The 16,636-nt window shown below is 38.6% G+C and overlaps 3 protein-coding genes across 4 annotated transcripts in view; 2 read left to right on the top strand and 1 right to left on the bottom strand.

Annotated features, from left to right (window-relative positions):
* The first annotated feature begins 703 nt into the window (after window positions 1–703).
* On the top strand, window positions 704–6,110 carry lamtor1 (late endosomal/lysosomal adaptor, MAPK and MTOR activator 1). The gene is made up of 5 exons (XM_008301466.1): window positions 704–942; window positions 2,358–2,503; window positions 2,609–2,686; window positions 3,424–3,547; window positions 4,110–6,110. Exons 1-5 carry the CDS (start codon window positions 901–903, stop codon window positions 4,200–4,202), a joined length of 483 nt encoding a protein of 160 aa, XP_008299688.1. The 5' UTR covers window positions 704–900; the 3' UTR covers window positions 4,203–6,110.
* Window positions 6,111–7,501: 1,391 nt separating this feature from the next.
* Window positions 7,502–9,665, bottom strand: lrrc51 (leucine rich repeat containing 51). The gene is made up of 4 exons (XM_008301710.1): window positions 9,614–9,665; window positions 9,024–9,229; window positions 8,635–8,783; window positions 7,502–7,631 (listed from the first exon to the last, which is right to left on the bottom strand). Exons 1-4 carry the CDS (start codon window positions 9,663–9,665, stop codon window positions 7,502–7,504), a joined length of 537 nt encoding a protein of 178 aa, XP_008299932.1.
* Window positions 9,666–10,722: 1,057 nt separating this feature from the next.
* Window positions 10,723–16,636, top strand: part of LOC103371970 (nuclear mitotic apparatus protein 1) — a 15,736-nt gene continuing 9,822 nt past the window's right edge. For both annotated transcript variants that reach the window (XM_008301477.1, XM_008301485.1), the window contains exons 1-14: window positions 10,723–10,813; window positions 11,137–11,202; window positions 11,312–11,397; window positions 11,574–11,647; window positions 12,098–12,186; window positions 12,271–12,345; window positions 12,471–12,564; window positions 12,656–12,815; window positions 12,998–13,137; window positions 13,412–13,523; window positions 14,003–14,120; window positions 14,691–14,831; window positions 15,271–15,384; window positions 15,519–16,537. In XM_008301477.1, coding sequence (XP_008299699.1) covers window positions 11,164–11,202; window positions 11,312–11,397; window positions 11,574–11,647; window positions 12,098–12,186; window positions 12,271–12,345; window positions 12,471–12,564; window positions 12,656–12,815; window positions 12,998–13,137; window positions 13,412–13,523; window positions 14,003–14,120; window positions 14,691–14,831; window positions 15,271–15,384; window positions 15,519–16,537 — 2,261 coding nt within the window. In that variant the 5' untranslated portion in view covers window positions 10,723–10,813; window positions 11,137–11,163. The remainder of the gene's footprint in view (window positions 10,814–11,136; window positions 11,203–11,311; window positions 11,398–11,573; window positions 11,648–12,097; window positions 12,187–12,270; window positions 12,346–12,470; window positions 12,565–12,655; window positions 12,816–12,997; window positions 13,138–13,411; window positions 13,524–14,002; window positions 14,121–14,690; window positions 14,832–15,270; window positions 15,385–15,518; window positions 16,538–16,636) is intronic.

The raw sequence follows: 16,636 nt of genomic DNA on the forward strand, positions 1-16,636 counted from the left end.
TCCTAATGTGACTCTGACAGAAGAGCAAAGTGTTGGATTCATATCTGATTCTTACAGTAATGTTTTTCAGTATGTCACCGAATAAAATTATGGATTTTGCAGAAACATTAACATACCTCCTGCAGTCTTGTCTGCTGGCCACAGCTGATGTGTGTCTGATTCTTTCCTTTGACTTTATTAAATACCTGCAGCATCACACAAGATCAAAAATGATACATGTTTCTTTAAACTGAGAGTGATAGTCGCAAATATTAAAAAACATCGTAAATTATAAAGGTATTCTGTATTCTTCTATACACCTGACAGCTCAGGTGTCCACAAAGGTTCCAGGTCTAAACACAGAAAAAAAGAGGCTGATCATCTGTTGGATCTATTCAAGCATCGTGTAATCGTCTTGTAATCATCTTGACACTGTTTCATGCCGTGAAGCAACATGTAATACTGTCGTGTTTCATCTACATTATAGGAAGAGAGAATACATGAATTTGTTTCGCTCATGTTGGACAGTTTGGAATGCCAGAAAATTAAATCATTAAAGAAACATATACATGAATCAATGCTCATTTGAAATACAGAAATTTGGCTGTAAAAAAAACTCCTATATGTTTACATGTTTTTAGTATTCAGCTCACGTTTGAACGTTCCCCCGTCACGTGACGAGGGGCAGCGCTGCTTCCGTAAAAGCGGAAGTGGTCGCTGTGTTGTTGCACCAGAGCTGCTGTCATGTGATAACTCGTCCGAGAGGCTACTGCGAGACAGTGGCTTCCTACCTTTAGATGAGGCTCAAATAAAACCGCACAGGAGCGAAGTTTTATGTTTGTAGAAGAAGGAGGACGCGGCTGGTTTGTGACGGACAGCAGGGACGCTGGGGTTGTGTAGTTTGACCCCTCGGACGCTGCCATGGGTTGCTGTTACAGCAGCGAGAACGAGACCCCGAGTCAGGTTAGTTAGCTGCTAGCTGGCTAAAACCCTAAAACACTACATGTTTTATGGACAACGGAATCGCCTACTAGTATTTTTATTTGTATGAGGGTGTTTCTTGCAAAAAAAACCCTCAGAGTAAAAGCTTAATACGTGACCAAGCTGTCGGTTTTTAACAGTTTATGCAGTGACACCTAATAGCAGCATTAGCTTGCTACTCAAAGCCTCCCAGACAGGCCTGACCCCAGGCAGCCTGTGAAGTTGACACAAATGAAAACATGACAGATTCGAATGGCTTTACAGATTTGACGGCAAAAAAAAAAACTAGTTTGAAGAACCGTATTTGTTAAGCAACTTTAAACACCGTATGGCTTTGTAATTTAGGGCTTAGTTACAGTCTTTCCTCGAACAAAATAGCTTTAAAGAGATCTAGAAAGCAGTGAATTAGTTACTTCTACATGACTAAATGCTCAAATATGACCTGAACAACAGGTCTACCTAAAACAAAAGTGATTGATGTTCTGCATACCATCTTGATGTTTGTTTTTTTTAATGTCATATGATCCTGAAGATTCCCAGCTATTTTTAGTTTCGGGAAACAAGTCAGTTCTTCCTTCTTGCAGAGTATCTGCCCTCGTATGCAGTTTGTCTTATCTTGGTAGCATTAAAGTCAAAGGCAGTTCTTTCACTGTCTGTCTGCTATAGGGCTGCAACTGCTCATTATTTTAGTTTTTGATACATTTGTTGATCATGTACTTGATTAATAAACTGTTTGCTTGGTCTAGTGTTTGAAAATGGTGAAACGGGTCCATCTATATTTCCCAAAGTTCAAGATGGTGTCTTTAAATGTCTTGTTTTGACCACCACCCAAAAATATTAATTTCACTGTCACTGAGGAGTAAATACTCAAATTTAAGGAGTTTAAATCAGAAGATAATAGATTTTTAAATATATTTATATATATTTTAAGAAGTTACTAAAGCACATAAATTACTTATCACAGTAGCTGGCAATTAATTTAATAGTTGATAGCTAACTGAATATTCATCTAATTGTTGGAAGTGTACTATGTTTCTCGGAAACTAACTTTCACCGTAATTGTAAAGGAATAATTGCTAGGATTGTGTATTGACATGAGTGTTGTTGAAAAAAAACCATTGCTATGATTATTGAACTTACTCCTCAAGCTTTTGTCACAGCATTTATTTTTCATTTAGTCATTTAATTAATTAATACTTTATTTCATCTCATAGTCTCAATTACCATGTTTTATTATGATTAGGTTCTTACTGAATAGAAAGTAGTAGATAAGGCCTTTTTTTTTGGCCCTTGTTTCTTTTGTATTTAATTGCTGCTCAACTGTACCATAATTGTCACAATGACATGGGCTGAAAGCTTCCTTATCATTCACTTATATTCTGATCAACCTGTCTTAGGACCCTGACGAGAGTAAGCCGCTGATCCCCCACCCAAACCCTGTCAGCAAACCCCCAAATGGGACGGACTGGATCACTACCAGTGTCCCCTCAGCTCGGACAGATGAACAAGCCCTTCTTACATCCATCCTGACGAAGACAGCACAGTAAGACACTTCCTACATGCAACCGCAGAGTCGGCATGTATTACCTGACAGTACAATTATAGGTATTGTGAGAAAAAAAACATGTCATTATGTCCTCTCTTACAGGAACATCATTGATGTCTCAGCAGCAGACTCAGTCATGATGGAGCAGCATGAATACATGGACAAAGCTCGGCAATACAGGTGTGTGGAAGCAGTGATTCGCTACAGAGGAATGACATTTTTAGTTTTGTTTGGGAATTACCTGGGTCTTTCCCATAAAATAGCTTTTAAAATGAGATGGAAAAGTCTGTCTTTACCTTATCCAGTTCTAAGAGTTGTTGACCAGCAGAGTGACAGGTAGCTGTAAAGATCCATGTGATGTTTGAGCCATATAATGATACCCTTCTCGTGTACAAAATGTAAAGTTTAAAGTTTTGCAGTATGTGCAACTTGTGGCGCTTCAGTCTGTTGTATTTTCTGGCTATATGTCACTAATGTATGATTTGTGGAAGTAATTTGAACTAAAGAGTTCAGATGACCCAAATGCTGTATTGAAAGGTGAGCCAGTTGTACATACAGAGGTATGTAAACAACAGATTTCAACACCAACCCAACGATTTAAGGAGGCCATGGGAGAAGTGATTTAACCAAAAAATTGCAACAGTGTTGGCCTTTTACCTTAAACCTAATCCTCTGATCCAGTGACATCTAATGGCACTTGGATTGTTTCTACCAAACAGAGCATTTTAGTTTTAGACTGAAATACAGATGCAGATTAAACTGTTGGTTCTCAAAACACAGCAATCTATTTCAAGAGACGAGACTATATGTGCGAGACAAAGTTTGCTTTACCTCTGAACTGCAGTGCAGCTGATGACACTGCAACAGCCCCAGTAAGCTTCTGTTGTTTTGTTGTTGTTTTGTTGTTGTTGTTCTAGTACAAAGTTGGCTGTATTGAGCACCAGCCTGCCCCAGAAGAAAGCCCTCGCTCTCCCGTCCCTCACCAGCCAGCCCCACCAAGTGCTTGCGAGTGACCTGGTGCCATACTCGGACGTTCAGCAGGTAATCATACTGTAGCACATTAGATCGACTCTTGGAAACAGTGTGCAACATGTGGGGCTGTGTGGTCTTTGAGTGTTGGACTTAAAATGGATCTTAAAGATACCTAATGCTTTCATGTTGCCCACTTAATTTAAAGGTATTATTTTGGTTATACATGAGGGCTGTGTATTGGCAAGAATTGGTGATACGACATGCATTGTGATACAAGGGTTACACTTAAATATATTGCTGTGCTTTAAGCATGGCAGTATATTACCATTTTTAAAAATACATTTTTAGGATACATTATTTTTTTCTATTTTTTGCATTCAGAATGGTTAGATCTGTGTTTGCATTCTCCTCAGTCCCTTTAACATCTATTGTAACAGTACCACTTCCTGTGCAATCTGAACAATGCATGTAAGCTACAAAATAAAAATCAGTTCAGTATCAGACAACATAATGTTGCACAGCGTATCAATATTTTCTGACTTCCTATTCATGCGCAGCTGACCAGACTCAGTAAACTTGTTTATTTGACTTCTCTTGAACATTTTATCAAACTCTTCTTCTTTCTTTGCAGGTGGGCAAGATAGCAGCTTACGCTTACAGTGCAATCTCTCAGATCAAAGTGGATGCTAAAGAAGACCTGGTGGTCCAGTTTGCCATTCCCTGATTCGGCGACTCTGGCCTGCACATTGTTCCTCCCATCCCACTCTCTCTGTGTCACTCCTGCATCCTCAAACTCCAGCCCACCGTTTATTAAAGCATTTTGGTCCTTGTGCTTCTTAGCTATGCCTCTAACTGCTACAAAGACAGAGACAATGTAGGATTTCACCCTATGACTGTCCTTTTAGTGTAATTAATTATGGGCCGGTGACAAATCGTCTATGGGCAACAGAAGATGGTTTACTGTTGGTGGATATGATCTCTTACTTACAAGAACAAGGCCTCCTCTGTACGTAATGCATGGATTACAGGCTTTGTCAGAACACGCTGTGGACAACATATCATTCATCAATCATTCAATCGATGATCTCTCTAAGTTTTATAAACGGTTTTCGGGGCTGTTTCAATATGTTGCTTTTGTTAGAATCCCTATCTGATTTTTGAAGGCATTGAGGTATAAATAGTGGAATCACCTGGGAGGGAGCTGCAGATTTATGGCCAAAGGCATTTGTGTATTTGATATAATCGCCACTGGAACAAAAGAAATGAGTAATCTATAGGGCATGGATTAATTGAATTCATCACAGCACCATAGTGTCAGGTGTAGTCGATGTACAGTTTAGCCATTCACCAAGATAAAAAGAAAAAAACTTGCAACATGAGTAAATGTTTGCACTTCATATACATGTTCCTCAGTCTTTTTTCTTAAACAGCAAAAACTAGCCAAAAAGGGTGTATATGGAGTGAATATAAAGATGTCATTATATTTTTGATGGCTGTAATACTGTAGTTCTGATGTTTGCTGATAATCTGGTGTCGCTCTGCTCCGAGAAACCACCATAAACCACAGTACCAACCTGGCTGGAGTACATTTCATTGAGATTTCACTAATAATGTTTAAAAACTGATTAGTAAAACAGGTTGGATTGGTAATTTTAACATCCCTTGTGTAATATGATACTCCAGTTGACACCGAATCAAGAGTCACTTGTCCGTGACTGTTATTCTCTGGTGGGTGAGGATGCAAACACAAACAGGGGGGGGGGGCGCTGGGTGGGCCTACTGATGTTGCTGGGAGCAGGACATGACGGAGCTTTCTTGGGACACAAGTTCTCGAGTTTACAGACAGTGGTGTGTCCTCTACAGTTTTCTAGCACTAAGGAATTAGTGGGCAGACTCTTTAAATCATATTCCAAAAGTTCACACATTTGCTAGCAGTGGAGGCGTTCAGAGATGGGGTTTGGGGGGGTGCAGGGACAGATGTTGTGTATTCATGCCTTTGTACAGAATTTTCTGGTTGACTATAAAAACAGATGATGGATTGTATGAAGTTCCTCTTTTTGTAGAGAGCTCATTGGTCAGGATTGGCTAAGATGTTGTGGTAAAGAGGTTTTGTTTTTTTTTTTTGTTTTTTTTTTGGAAACACAAGAACACTTTTAAGGCCTGCGTTTATTAGCTTTTAAATGAAGCTTTTCGCTGCAGATTGTAATATGATTGAGTTGTTCATATTAATCAGAAACTAACCATTGTAGCAGTGTGGGGGAGCGTTAACACTCTATGTACCACAGCAGATAAAACGATCCGAGACCTTTTTGTGATTATTTATTTGTGTTTTTAAGTGTATATTTGCTCTTCGGAGGAGAGCGCAAGACTGTATGCGTGAGCAGGGAGCATGGTGAGCCGCTCCGGAGTCTCTAAAGGGATTATCTGCAAGGCTGTGATTATTTAAACCACGCAACTGATTTGAGCTTTTTGCAATGGGTTCTTGGCATTTTTTTCTGTTTTGTTTGTTACTCAAATGTGTAATACTACCTGAAATATGTTTGTAATATCTTAGGCTAGTACCAAAAAGTTTTAAGACTTTTTTTTTTCTTTTTTTGGTTTAATTAATTCATTAAAGACTTTCAACAAAGCACTCACGTTTTATTAAATAACTTCCACATGCTCATAGCTGAGCAATAGTTGGTTAACTAATGTTACAGAGATAACAGTAATAACTTTTCGGCAGCTTTGTTATGACTAGATAATTGAAAGCATTTGTGTAACCCACACCCATACCAGATATAGGGCTGATCAGTGATGTTTGCCTCTTTATAACTGTATAACAAATAATGAACCCCTTGAGCTCAAGGTCATTTTTCTCCAAATTCATTCAGTAACAGCTCCATAACTGTGAGGTCAAAATACTCAACCGTGAGCTTGATGGATGTGACACAGTTGGAAAAAAATCTTGTCCAATCACCAGGCCAGAGTGAGATTTGAAAAACTAGTACAAAATTAACATTCTTACTTCTGCCTAATCAAAAGTTTGGTGCAAATAACAGCCTTTCAACAATGATTTGGTCAAACTGATTTTATTGAACCTGTTTTAACAATTCTAAACTTCAGTTAGAAGAAATCTGATGCAACAGTGTCCATTTGTCATGATAATACTTGGCGGCTTCCCCACCTGCAGGGTGGAAGGGGCCACAAACCTACGATTGTTTTGCATGGATAAATCAGTGACGACTTCTTTTGTCAAACATTGGACCGAAAAAATTAAGAACAATATTTAACACTATTTTCACTACAAATGCAAATCTAACACTCCAGCTCTGTTCATGTTTAGAGCAGCAACATAAAATCACTTTTTGCTGTAGCTAAGTTATTTATTGCTTCATAATATAATTTACAAGCAAAGGGGGCAAAAATGCAATTCATCAACGAAATGATTAAAGTCAGGGTTTACAGACTTGTTGAGTAAACTACAAAAGAAATAAACTTGTGGCCCAAACTGGAAGGAGGAGGACTCCTGCTCCTTGTGTGACTCCTCACACTATAGAGAACTCCTCACTATAATCCAGTAACTCTAAGCTACTAATATCCACTGGTAGGTGTCATAAGAATACGAAAATACGACTAATAACCTGCTAGTAGATACAGGAAAAACTGCAGACTTACAGAATTCCCAAGAATACCCAAGGACAACGAGAGGCACAGAGATGAGCTGCTGGCATTAAATCACAGCTGCCAGGACTGACATATATAAGGTGCACTATTAAACCAAGTGAAGTGATTGCTCCAGCCTGACTGGAGCACAGAACTGGGCTGCATTTCAGTCACAAGGAGAGAGACAAGGGCACATATAGTAATATCAATATATGTAGCATTCAAGATGAGTTAATGACAAAGAAGAACGATGCAAGGCCACCAAGAGCTGTACCAACAAACATACATGTTCAACAATTAGTTTTCCAGCAGTTCATGTTGAGCACAGGACAATCAGGTTGAACTATGATTTCAACAAACCCCAATGGAGAAGAGCTCTCATTGCTTGAGAGTCTCCTTATTGCTTCTGCCGCAGTGATGCCAGATCTGTGCCAAGACTCTCTCTTGCCGTGTCACAGCACTGAAGTCCATCATCTTTAACTGAGGCAAAACAGAAATCACACGATTCCTACACAGAGAAAGATGGACATAAATAGTAAAATGCACCTCTTGTAGGAATCCATATAGAAAAAAAGTCCTCTAATAAAAATCAAGTTTTTACTTTGATAAAATGTCCATACAGTAAAAACTCTATAGAGACACAGCATGAGCGAAAAAAACAGTCAGCACCATGGCTGTGCATTTCCATCTTCAAACTGCACAGATTACTCCATTTATTTGCAGGGTGGGGCTTCCTACATCCCTATTCTTCTTTTTCAGAATTGATTCCACTTCACATGTATCCAGTATGGTTGAGTTCGTTCAATATTACAGCTTATCATTAGAGTAGGTGAGCAGATGTGCTTCAGCAGCAATGAACAGCAGTTTTTCGGGCACAAATGTGTTCTTTTACAGGGGGGAAAAATCTAAATATGCAACTTTGATACACAGAAATGAGTTTAAAGAATTACAGTATATCAACAATCAAAGGGGTCTGAAGAGGCCTCTAGATATGCAAACAAAATAAAAAGTAGATCTTGTCTATACGTCATTGCGCCTTAGTTTATGCTACAAATTAATTAAAAAGCTGCATTGATTTGGGATTAAACAGTTCATTAGAATATAGATTAAACCAGCAGCACCTCTTTCTGCAGATGAGCCAGCAGTCACTGGAATCTGTGTTTGTAACCAGTGTTGCTATGCAGACTAAGATATGTAATATGAACCTGATCTCCATTCAGCCACCTGTTACAATGTTATGCACCTAAATGCTTGCCAAACATCTCACATACACACTCACAGTATGATTGCACTCTGGAGCAATCCTTCTCTTGACGCCTCTGAAGTATACGACAGTATGAGGTGCTGACTGTATTTGGTTCTGTGAACTGCAACGAACTGTGGGTTACTGCTGGTGGGCGCTTTGCTCAATAATTCAAACACGAAACGGTAGCTTAAAAGCAAAAGTATAATTTCATCGCTCAGCAGTGTGTATGTGTGTGTGTGTTTGAATTGGTCAAGGATCACTCCACCTGTAAGCCTTGTTGGTTTCTATGGCATTTCCATGTAGAGTGATAGAGTGTAGATGTGGCAGCACTCCCAGCCTGTCCACCTCTGACATTATAAAAATGTTGTTGCCGTGAAGATATAACACACGCAGTGCTCGTAGTTCGCCCAAAACCTGCAACACATGTACACAAATTGCAGATGTGCTGTGACGCACATTTAACCAACAAGAGGCACCCATGCAGTGATTTAAAAAAAGAAAATGATATGAGCTGATCCCCACACACACATCTCTCTATAAAACAAAAACATCCTATTATGACTGAGTCAACCCTCAATGAAAAAGCTGCTCAAATGCAGTAGAGTCAGAAAGAAGGAAAGCTGAGCAACTGTGAGCCAGGCAGAGGAAACTCACTGGGTCTACATGTGTGATTTTGTTAAAGGACAGATCCAGCCAGGCCAGATGTGATGGCTCAGCCAGGAAGTGGCAAACCGTCTTCTGGAGGTCATAAAGGTCGGTGATGATGTTGTTGTTGAGACGCAGGGAGCAGCTTAGGTATTTCATCTCTGAATTTCTCTGTAAAGGCCGCAGACCGCTGCTGGGTTCCTCTGTCCACGCATCTAAAACCACAAAGAAAATAGACACAGTGAACATTAAGTACAGGGTTGTCAGTTTGTTTTGTTTTGTTTAATGTTTTAGGGTGCACTTTGTTTTAAGGTTGTACATTAATCAGTTTATTAAAGAAACATGAACTTCAAAACACAAAAATATGTGGTTATACATTTATTTATTGAAATGATAAAATGCACACCCTATACACATGCTGTAGATACACTAAAAATGTCTTTCTGCTGAATATTCATGTCATTATTTTGGGGATATTGCTCAGTCAATTGCAATGTGCAGCCAAGAGCTGTAACACTGTGGAAATAATACAGCCAATAAACAACAGTGCCATGAGGATAAAATTAAAGTGCCTGGAAGAACATGACAGAGATTACTACCTGTCAGACTGCTGATATTTTTGAAGGACAAGTCCACTGGAGCTCCATCCATAGTCACACCTGTGACAGACTCACTGACCTGTGAGGTGATAATATGGTTAAAAAAAAAAAACTTGCACCAGTGACTATCAAACTTCAGTAACAAGTGAGTTTACACACATGCATTGCATATTATGGTAAAACGCACTTTACAGATATCCTGTTTTGCAGCAATAAGTCATACTTACACATGGTTGGGATGCACTCAAGCCTACACACTAAGTTATCAAAATTAGCTGACCCATTCAATATCATCATAAACGTACTTACCCACAATGTAGGGGAACATACACCAGTCACTTCATTTAACGTCGTGGTAGGTTATTTGCTGTAAATAATAATGATAAAAATAAACTCCTTGACGGCTTTGCTGAATATTAAGCTAACTTAGAGACAACAACCTGTTGCTAAGCAAACAAACAAGTACATTATGGGAGTTGTAGTTTGGTTGTACACATTGACTACCTATAATATGATTAAATCGGGCTTTCCTGCAGGATTTTAATAAAATATGAATATTTGGTGACTCATAATTACTCTTTAATTAATTAATTAATTCAATGCGGTGTGTGTTGGCGTCTGTGTATGAAATCTCTCCTTCTTGCTGGGATAAATTCAGATTGTATCATCTGGAGGGACGCTCTGCTGTGATTGGTGGTTAAATTCAGGCGAGGTTGGTGATTGGTTGTTCGGATTAAAGTAGGCTGGACAGACAGACAACAGAGTTGATCCAATCCACCAGCCAACTTTTGAATTGCACTCCGGCGTACACTGAAATTCATACAATGGACTCAGGGCAGGCGACGCCAGCAGTCAGCAATAATATTAAATCGGATCACTGACACTAAAATCAATTAAAGTCAATTTAAATCATAGGGGACTTTATTTAGTTGCCCCTCCCCGCCTGTTCAAAAAGCAAGCGGCCGACGTCAGCGCAACTTCCGGCCATGAAACCAATCAGCTTCTGCTGTTTTCAGACGCGTCGATACGTGGAAGCGGATTGGTTATTTCAATCTTTATCAACCTTTTTTGAATTTTTGTCTCGTTTCATGACGGAACTGTTTATATCGTAGCAGTAGCTCCATGCAGTTTGGTAGAAGAGCTGCACCTCTATTTTGGTAGACAAACTACGAAGAATACTACGCAGAACGAGGTTGTATGGTGAGTTACTGCTTGAAAGCAATATTTTATTGTCGTTGGCACATTAGATCGCCGTTACTTTTTACTCTTAAGAATACAGTTACCCTCCTTTAGCGTGACAGTAAATTAACTGTTAGTAAGCGAATGTCAATGTAAACGTAACCGTGCGAAAACAAAGGTGACATGTTCTATGTACATTAACAAGAAGAATTATCTTTAGGTTTAATTACAGAATTTGGTTGGTTGTGGATGAGAATATGTTGCGCAGTTACGTTAGTCTGTGCCCCTCCGTTAGCTTGACAATGCTAGCTGCTTATTTTTTATTTTATCTGCTTTCCTTCTAGGTCGAAAACCTCTTTTTTTGAGCCAAAATGGCGATTAACGTAGCCGTTAAGGCTCTTCTCGGTTGGGTAAGTTGATAGTGATTCTAGTTGTAAAATATAATGAAAGTATTACAGTATGTTAGACTGATTTGATTTCAGGTTGTATGAACCTAGTTCTCAAACTATCGTTTTACAGGTCAACAGTATCAAACTGTCCGAGAGAGAAATCACAATCGACGATTTGCAAGATGGGACAATCTTACTGAAACTTGTTTACATGCTGTAAGTAGGAGCAGCGCGTTGAAATATTTGGTCTGTGTAAACAAGGAAAGGGCAGTGACTGGTGAAGCACATTTTAAACATGCTTCTCCTGTGGGTGGGTCCTAGGAAATACCAAGATGCTGATTCCCTTTTCTAAACATTTTTTTCTTATCTTTCTTATCTTTGTGTCATGTCAGAAAAAAGGACTCCAGCTCCTGTCTCAGTGATTGCATTGGGGATCGGTACAGACTCATTGCAGAGTTTCTGGAAAGTGAGTTTTTCTTTTCTTTTTAAAATGTCTTGAGATGGTGTTTTTTATGTGTGATGTTTATTGTAGGGTGTATAAAGTGTCTAGCTTCATCTTAGACTGCTGTATCACACTTCTATGAGGATTTATTTCCTTCAATTTCATGCGTTAAGAAGGACTGCATGTGTCCTACTTGTCAAGTCAATTCCTAGATGATAGATATCGTTTTCTCTGACTTAAACTTCAGATCTTTAGCATCTTTGACAACGCCGTGCATTACTGTTGGGTGTGGTCTAACGTACGCCCTGCTTCACCTGTAAAAATGCCAGGTGCTGATGTCAGGGAGCTAATAACGCACCGTCAATACTGCTTATTCTGTTTATGTTCAGTGAGTCTTTAAGTCTTACAAGCAGAAACTTTTGAATTTTGCTATTCTTTCTGAATCAATTTGTATCTCTGTATTTTGTTTCTTAGGGGATTGTAGATTTAATGCAGCCAAAGGCACTTCTTTATCTTGGGACAACTTAAGAGATGGCTTCAACCCAACAGGCGAAATCGCAAAGGTACAGCATAACTAGTATTGAATAACTGTAATAAAAGACAAATAAACACAGACCCATTCTGATATTTTTTTGTTTTATCACCAGGTGCTTTTGCTACTCATATATCATGACATGATGAATGACCGCTGCACTCTGAACATGTTGGATTGCGATGTAGAGGTAACTAAGCAGTGAGACATTTTCTAGTTTGCTGCTGTGTTTTGTGCCTACAGCTTCTTTCATTATAGATTTATGTTGTGCTACAATGGAATTGTGTGCTAATGTATATATTTGCATTCTGTTAGAGAGAACTAGCAAACCTTACTGGTTCTTTTGTGATGGAGAATGATGGCTGTGTTTATCTGAGCGATGGACTTGATGCCTACTTGGCAAGGAAATGTAAGTCTCACACACACACACACACAAAGCAGCTGTATAACTCAATTTTTTCAACTTGGATATAACCTGAAAACTCTGAACTGTGTCTCAGATTTGCCTGTCTCTCGTGAAATATTTGACCGGTCAGCAACCACCTCTACCTCCAACGTATCAAGTGTCTCCTTATTTTCGGATGATGACTCTCCTGTCTTCCGTCGCACAAAGAAAATCACATTTATGGACATGGAAACTGTTGCTTCTTCCTCTGTCAGGTATTGCTGTAGACTTTAATTTAATCCAACATTTCCTAATAATATTCCTCCTATGTCCGTAAGATAAATTTTATGAGCAATGTCAATCCAAACTCCTTTTTATATCTGTGTAGGTAAGTCCACTGGATGTTATGTTTTTGACTATTCTCCTTTATCTTGTTCATCTGCTTTTATTCCCACAGTAAATCTCCTCTGGAGGACATTATGAACACACCCAAGTTTCAGATGAGGAAAATGCAACGACAGATCATCAAGGATAGAGACTACAGAGACAGTTTGGAGAGGGAGTTGGCCAGCAAGATCGCGCTCATTGCACAGAGAGGTAACACATTTGAATGTCTGTGTTTTGATAACGAAAAGGTTTATAAGAGAGACTGGCAAAAGTTTATTTTCACTCTTTCTTTTCCAACCTGAATTTTACAAACTTGGAAGGTTATGGCAAAGTAGTGCTGAAAGTGTACACTGTAGTTAAATACATATGTTATGTCGGTATTATGAATTGTAATATCTGCCTTTTAATGTTTGTTTTGGTGTAGTAGTGTTTCATCTTGTGTTCAAATTAAACTTAAGCTCCCTTTTAATTGTCTTTTTTTCAGAGTCTCATATTAACCAGCTGCAGTTCCGCCTTGATAAGCTGAAAGAAGATCAAGGTGATCAGGAGCAGGTTACCAGAGAACAACTCAGTGAGCTTGAAAGCAAGAACAACACGTAAGTATCCCAGAACAGAGCTAAGATAATGCTTAAGGACTGTTTTTAAAAGCACAATTAAGTCCCATTCATTAATACATGCAAGAGCTTAACCACTTTGTAAATTAAAGATGTGTCTTCAGGTTTAGTTCCTCAATGTAGGACTGATTTTTTTTGTGGTAGTATATTTACTTCTACAGGCTGTGACACTTCCTCTCAGACAGTCCTTTCTCACACATAAGATAAAAAGTGAACACACTGAGCTAGTGGCCCATAGGTTACATTGTTTTCAACCTTTTAGCAAGGTTATAGCCATATCCTAATGGCTAATACATTTTTGTAATATAGTTGTCAGCGTGCATTATTTAAAGTGTACCAAGTCTTTGATTTTGTATGCAGAAAGAGTATCAAGAAAATCTTTATTTCTTGCCTGAAGAGTTTGTTTTAAAAGTGATTGCAACTTTTAATTTAATTTTTTATTTATTTTTTTTTCATCTCAGGTTACAAATGCGTCTTAATGAGATGTTAAAGCAAAATAAAGATTTCAAGAGTACTACCTCGCTTATGGAGCGCAAAGTGGATGAGCTTACAGACGAAAATGGAATGCTTTCTTCTCAGGTAAAAAGTCACGTACAAACTCTTTTCTAAGGTAAATTCAGTCTTGTTGTGAATGAGTCGCTTTGTTTCTTGATTGATGCCATTAGCAAGTTGCTTGATGTCCTCCCAGATTGTGTTCTTCAAATATTTGCAATCTGGAATATTTTCATCTTGATTGTCCATGCAGTAAATGTGCTGTTACTTTTTACTTTGCACGCATCTCTTGCATATCTGTCCATCTTGTGAGATCACTCATGTGTTTCTTTCTAGTTTCAACATTCTAGTTTCTGTCCACAAAGGTTTTTGTGTACTTTTTTTTTCCTTTTTTGAATTAAGAGTCTATAGACGGAGAGTATTGCATGCTGTCCATACTGTAAAGCAATTTTCTGATATTGGGCTATCTAAATAAATGGGAGTTCTTGCTAGTTGGGGGTTAGTAATCAGTAACAGTTGTGTTTCCTAAATTAAATGACTCTAGCACTAGTAGCAAGCCTTCGACATTGGCAGGAGCCACATGTGTTAACGTTGAGACCAAAACTTTCACTCAATCACGTTTTTTTTTTTTAAACCTTCCTTTGAATATTTTCTCAGATGAGGGCAGTATGTTCAAAGTTGGCCGTCTTTGAGGAAGAAGTTGGTCGACTGACAAATAATGAAGCATCTGCTCAGGAGGAGTGGAGAAACAAAACAGACCACCTCCAGTCTGAGCTCAACCAAGCAACTGCTCAAAAGGTATGCGATAAATTCATAAAGGAATTGTGTATCTACTGTTTTTGATTCGTTCTAGCAATTCCGTGTTTTATAACAATATTAAATTATTGTTTAAAGGATTTGCCATTGTTGTGTTATGTTATGTAATGACAGATAACAAATTCTTTACACTGAAAACAATACTTAATGTGCAGTGATGCTCCAGGGCTCTTAGTTGTTGGATTGTCAGATATTATTTTTATTTTTATTTTTATTTGTTTAAGGCAAAAAGGTAAAAAGACGATGTAGAGACATAATCATTTATTAAGTATTTGTAAAGAAAAGTGCTTTCATGTTTTATTCATAAAGAACAGGATGAGTTTTGTGTTAATCAAGATAAATTGTTGTACTTCTGTTGTTCTGATAACATTTTCAGTTCCACACAAAGGGATTTAATATCCTGTCTCTCCTTTATTCTCAGGAGCTCCTGACAGAACAAATTCAGATCCTCCAATCAAAGATTTCCTGTTTGGAGGATGAAATAAGCAAGGCCTCTAAGGAAGAAGTAGGAGAGAATATGGGCCCTGTAATGGAGGTGAGGAGCATAATAAAGTAGAACCTAACAACTGCTTTATAAAACTCAAAATATAAATGTCCATTTTCTCAAATTTCAAAATCCATTTTGTAATTTTAATGGTAACTAACTATCTTTTCGTCTTAAATTTCCAGAGAGCAACTTTGGAGGCTGAAATCAATGGCTTGAAGAATGAGCTGGAGATCACATGTTGCTCCCTGGAAAAGGCTGAGGTGGAGATTCACTCTAAAACTCAGCAGATAGCTGAGTACCAACAAGAAATTACTCAACATAAAGAGCTCCTGAAGCAGCAAAAGTCCCAAACTGAAGAAGTGATTCAAGCCAAGGATGAAATTTTGGACAAGCTCCAGAAAGAGCTAACTGAAGAGAGAGCGATTCTTCAGCAACAGATCCAGGATCTCAAGCTTCAACTTGAGCAAGTTGAGCAACAGAAAACAGAGCAGATGACCAGGCTGCAGCAGCATATTGATGCTTGTGAGCAAGAAATTGGAAAACTAAAGGAAATGAAGAAAGAGAAGGAAGATCTTCTTCATCAGACTGATGAAAAGGTGAAGGACCTTGAAACAAAGTTATCTGCCACAACTTCTCTGTTAGGTGATAAAGAGCAACAAATTAAAAGTCTCAAAGAGGAAGTTGATTTGCTTATAGATGAAACTAAAAAACACAAGAATGAAATTCAAACCAAAGAAGAAGCACTTGCCAAATTACTTCTGGAGAAATCAAATGAACAAGAATTTCTTCAAAATACAATCCAGACCTTAACAACCCAAGTGGAAGACCTTAGCTCAGTGCTCAAACAGGCCGAGCAGGAAATTCAACTTAAACAAGACCTACTGGCTAAAACCCAACAAGAGAATGTCCAACAAATCGAGGTACTTCAACAACAGATGTTAGACTCTGAAGAGAAGGTACAGAAACTAAAGGCAGGGATCCAAGAAAAGAATGAGCAGCTTGTATTGCTAAAGAATGCCAGCTCTCAACAGTCTGAATGTCTGGAGGAAGAGATTAAAATGCTAAAAGGCCAACAAGAAAGTCTGACTGAATCTTGCAGAAAGGCTGAGGAGCAAGTTGTGGCTCAGCAGGCGATCCTTACAAAGCAGCAGCAGGATAGTGTTCTTCAGACAGAGCTCCTGCAACAGCAACTGTCTGCTTCTGAGAAGGAGGTAAAGAGCATGAAGGATGAGATCCAGACTAAAGAGGAACAGATTATACTGCTGAAAAATCAAGGTTCTCAGCAAGCAGAACTACTGCA

This window comes from Stegastes partitus, unplaced genomic scaffold (assembly GCF_000690725.1).
Source record: "Stegastes partitus isolate 25-593 unplaced genomic scaffold, Stegastes_partitus-1.0.2 Scaffold35, whole genome shotgun sequence".
Classification (NCBI taxonomy): domain Eukaryota; kingdom Metazoa; phylum Chordata; class Actinopteri; family Pomacentridae; genus Stegastes; species Stegastes partitus.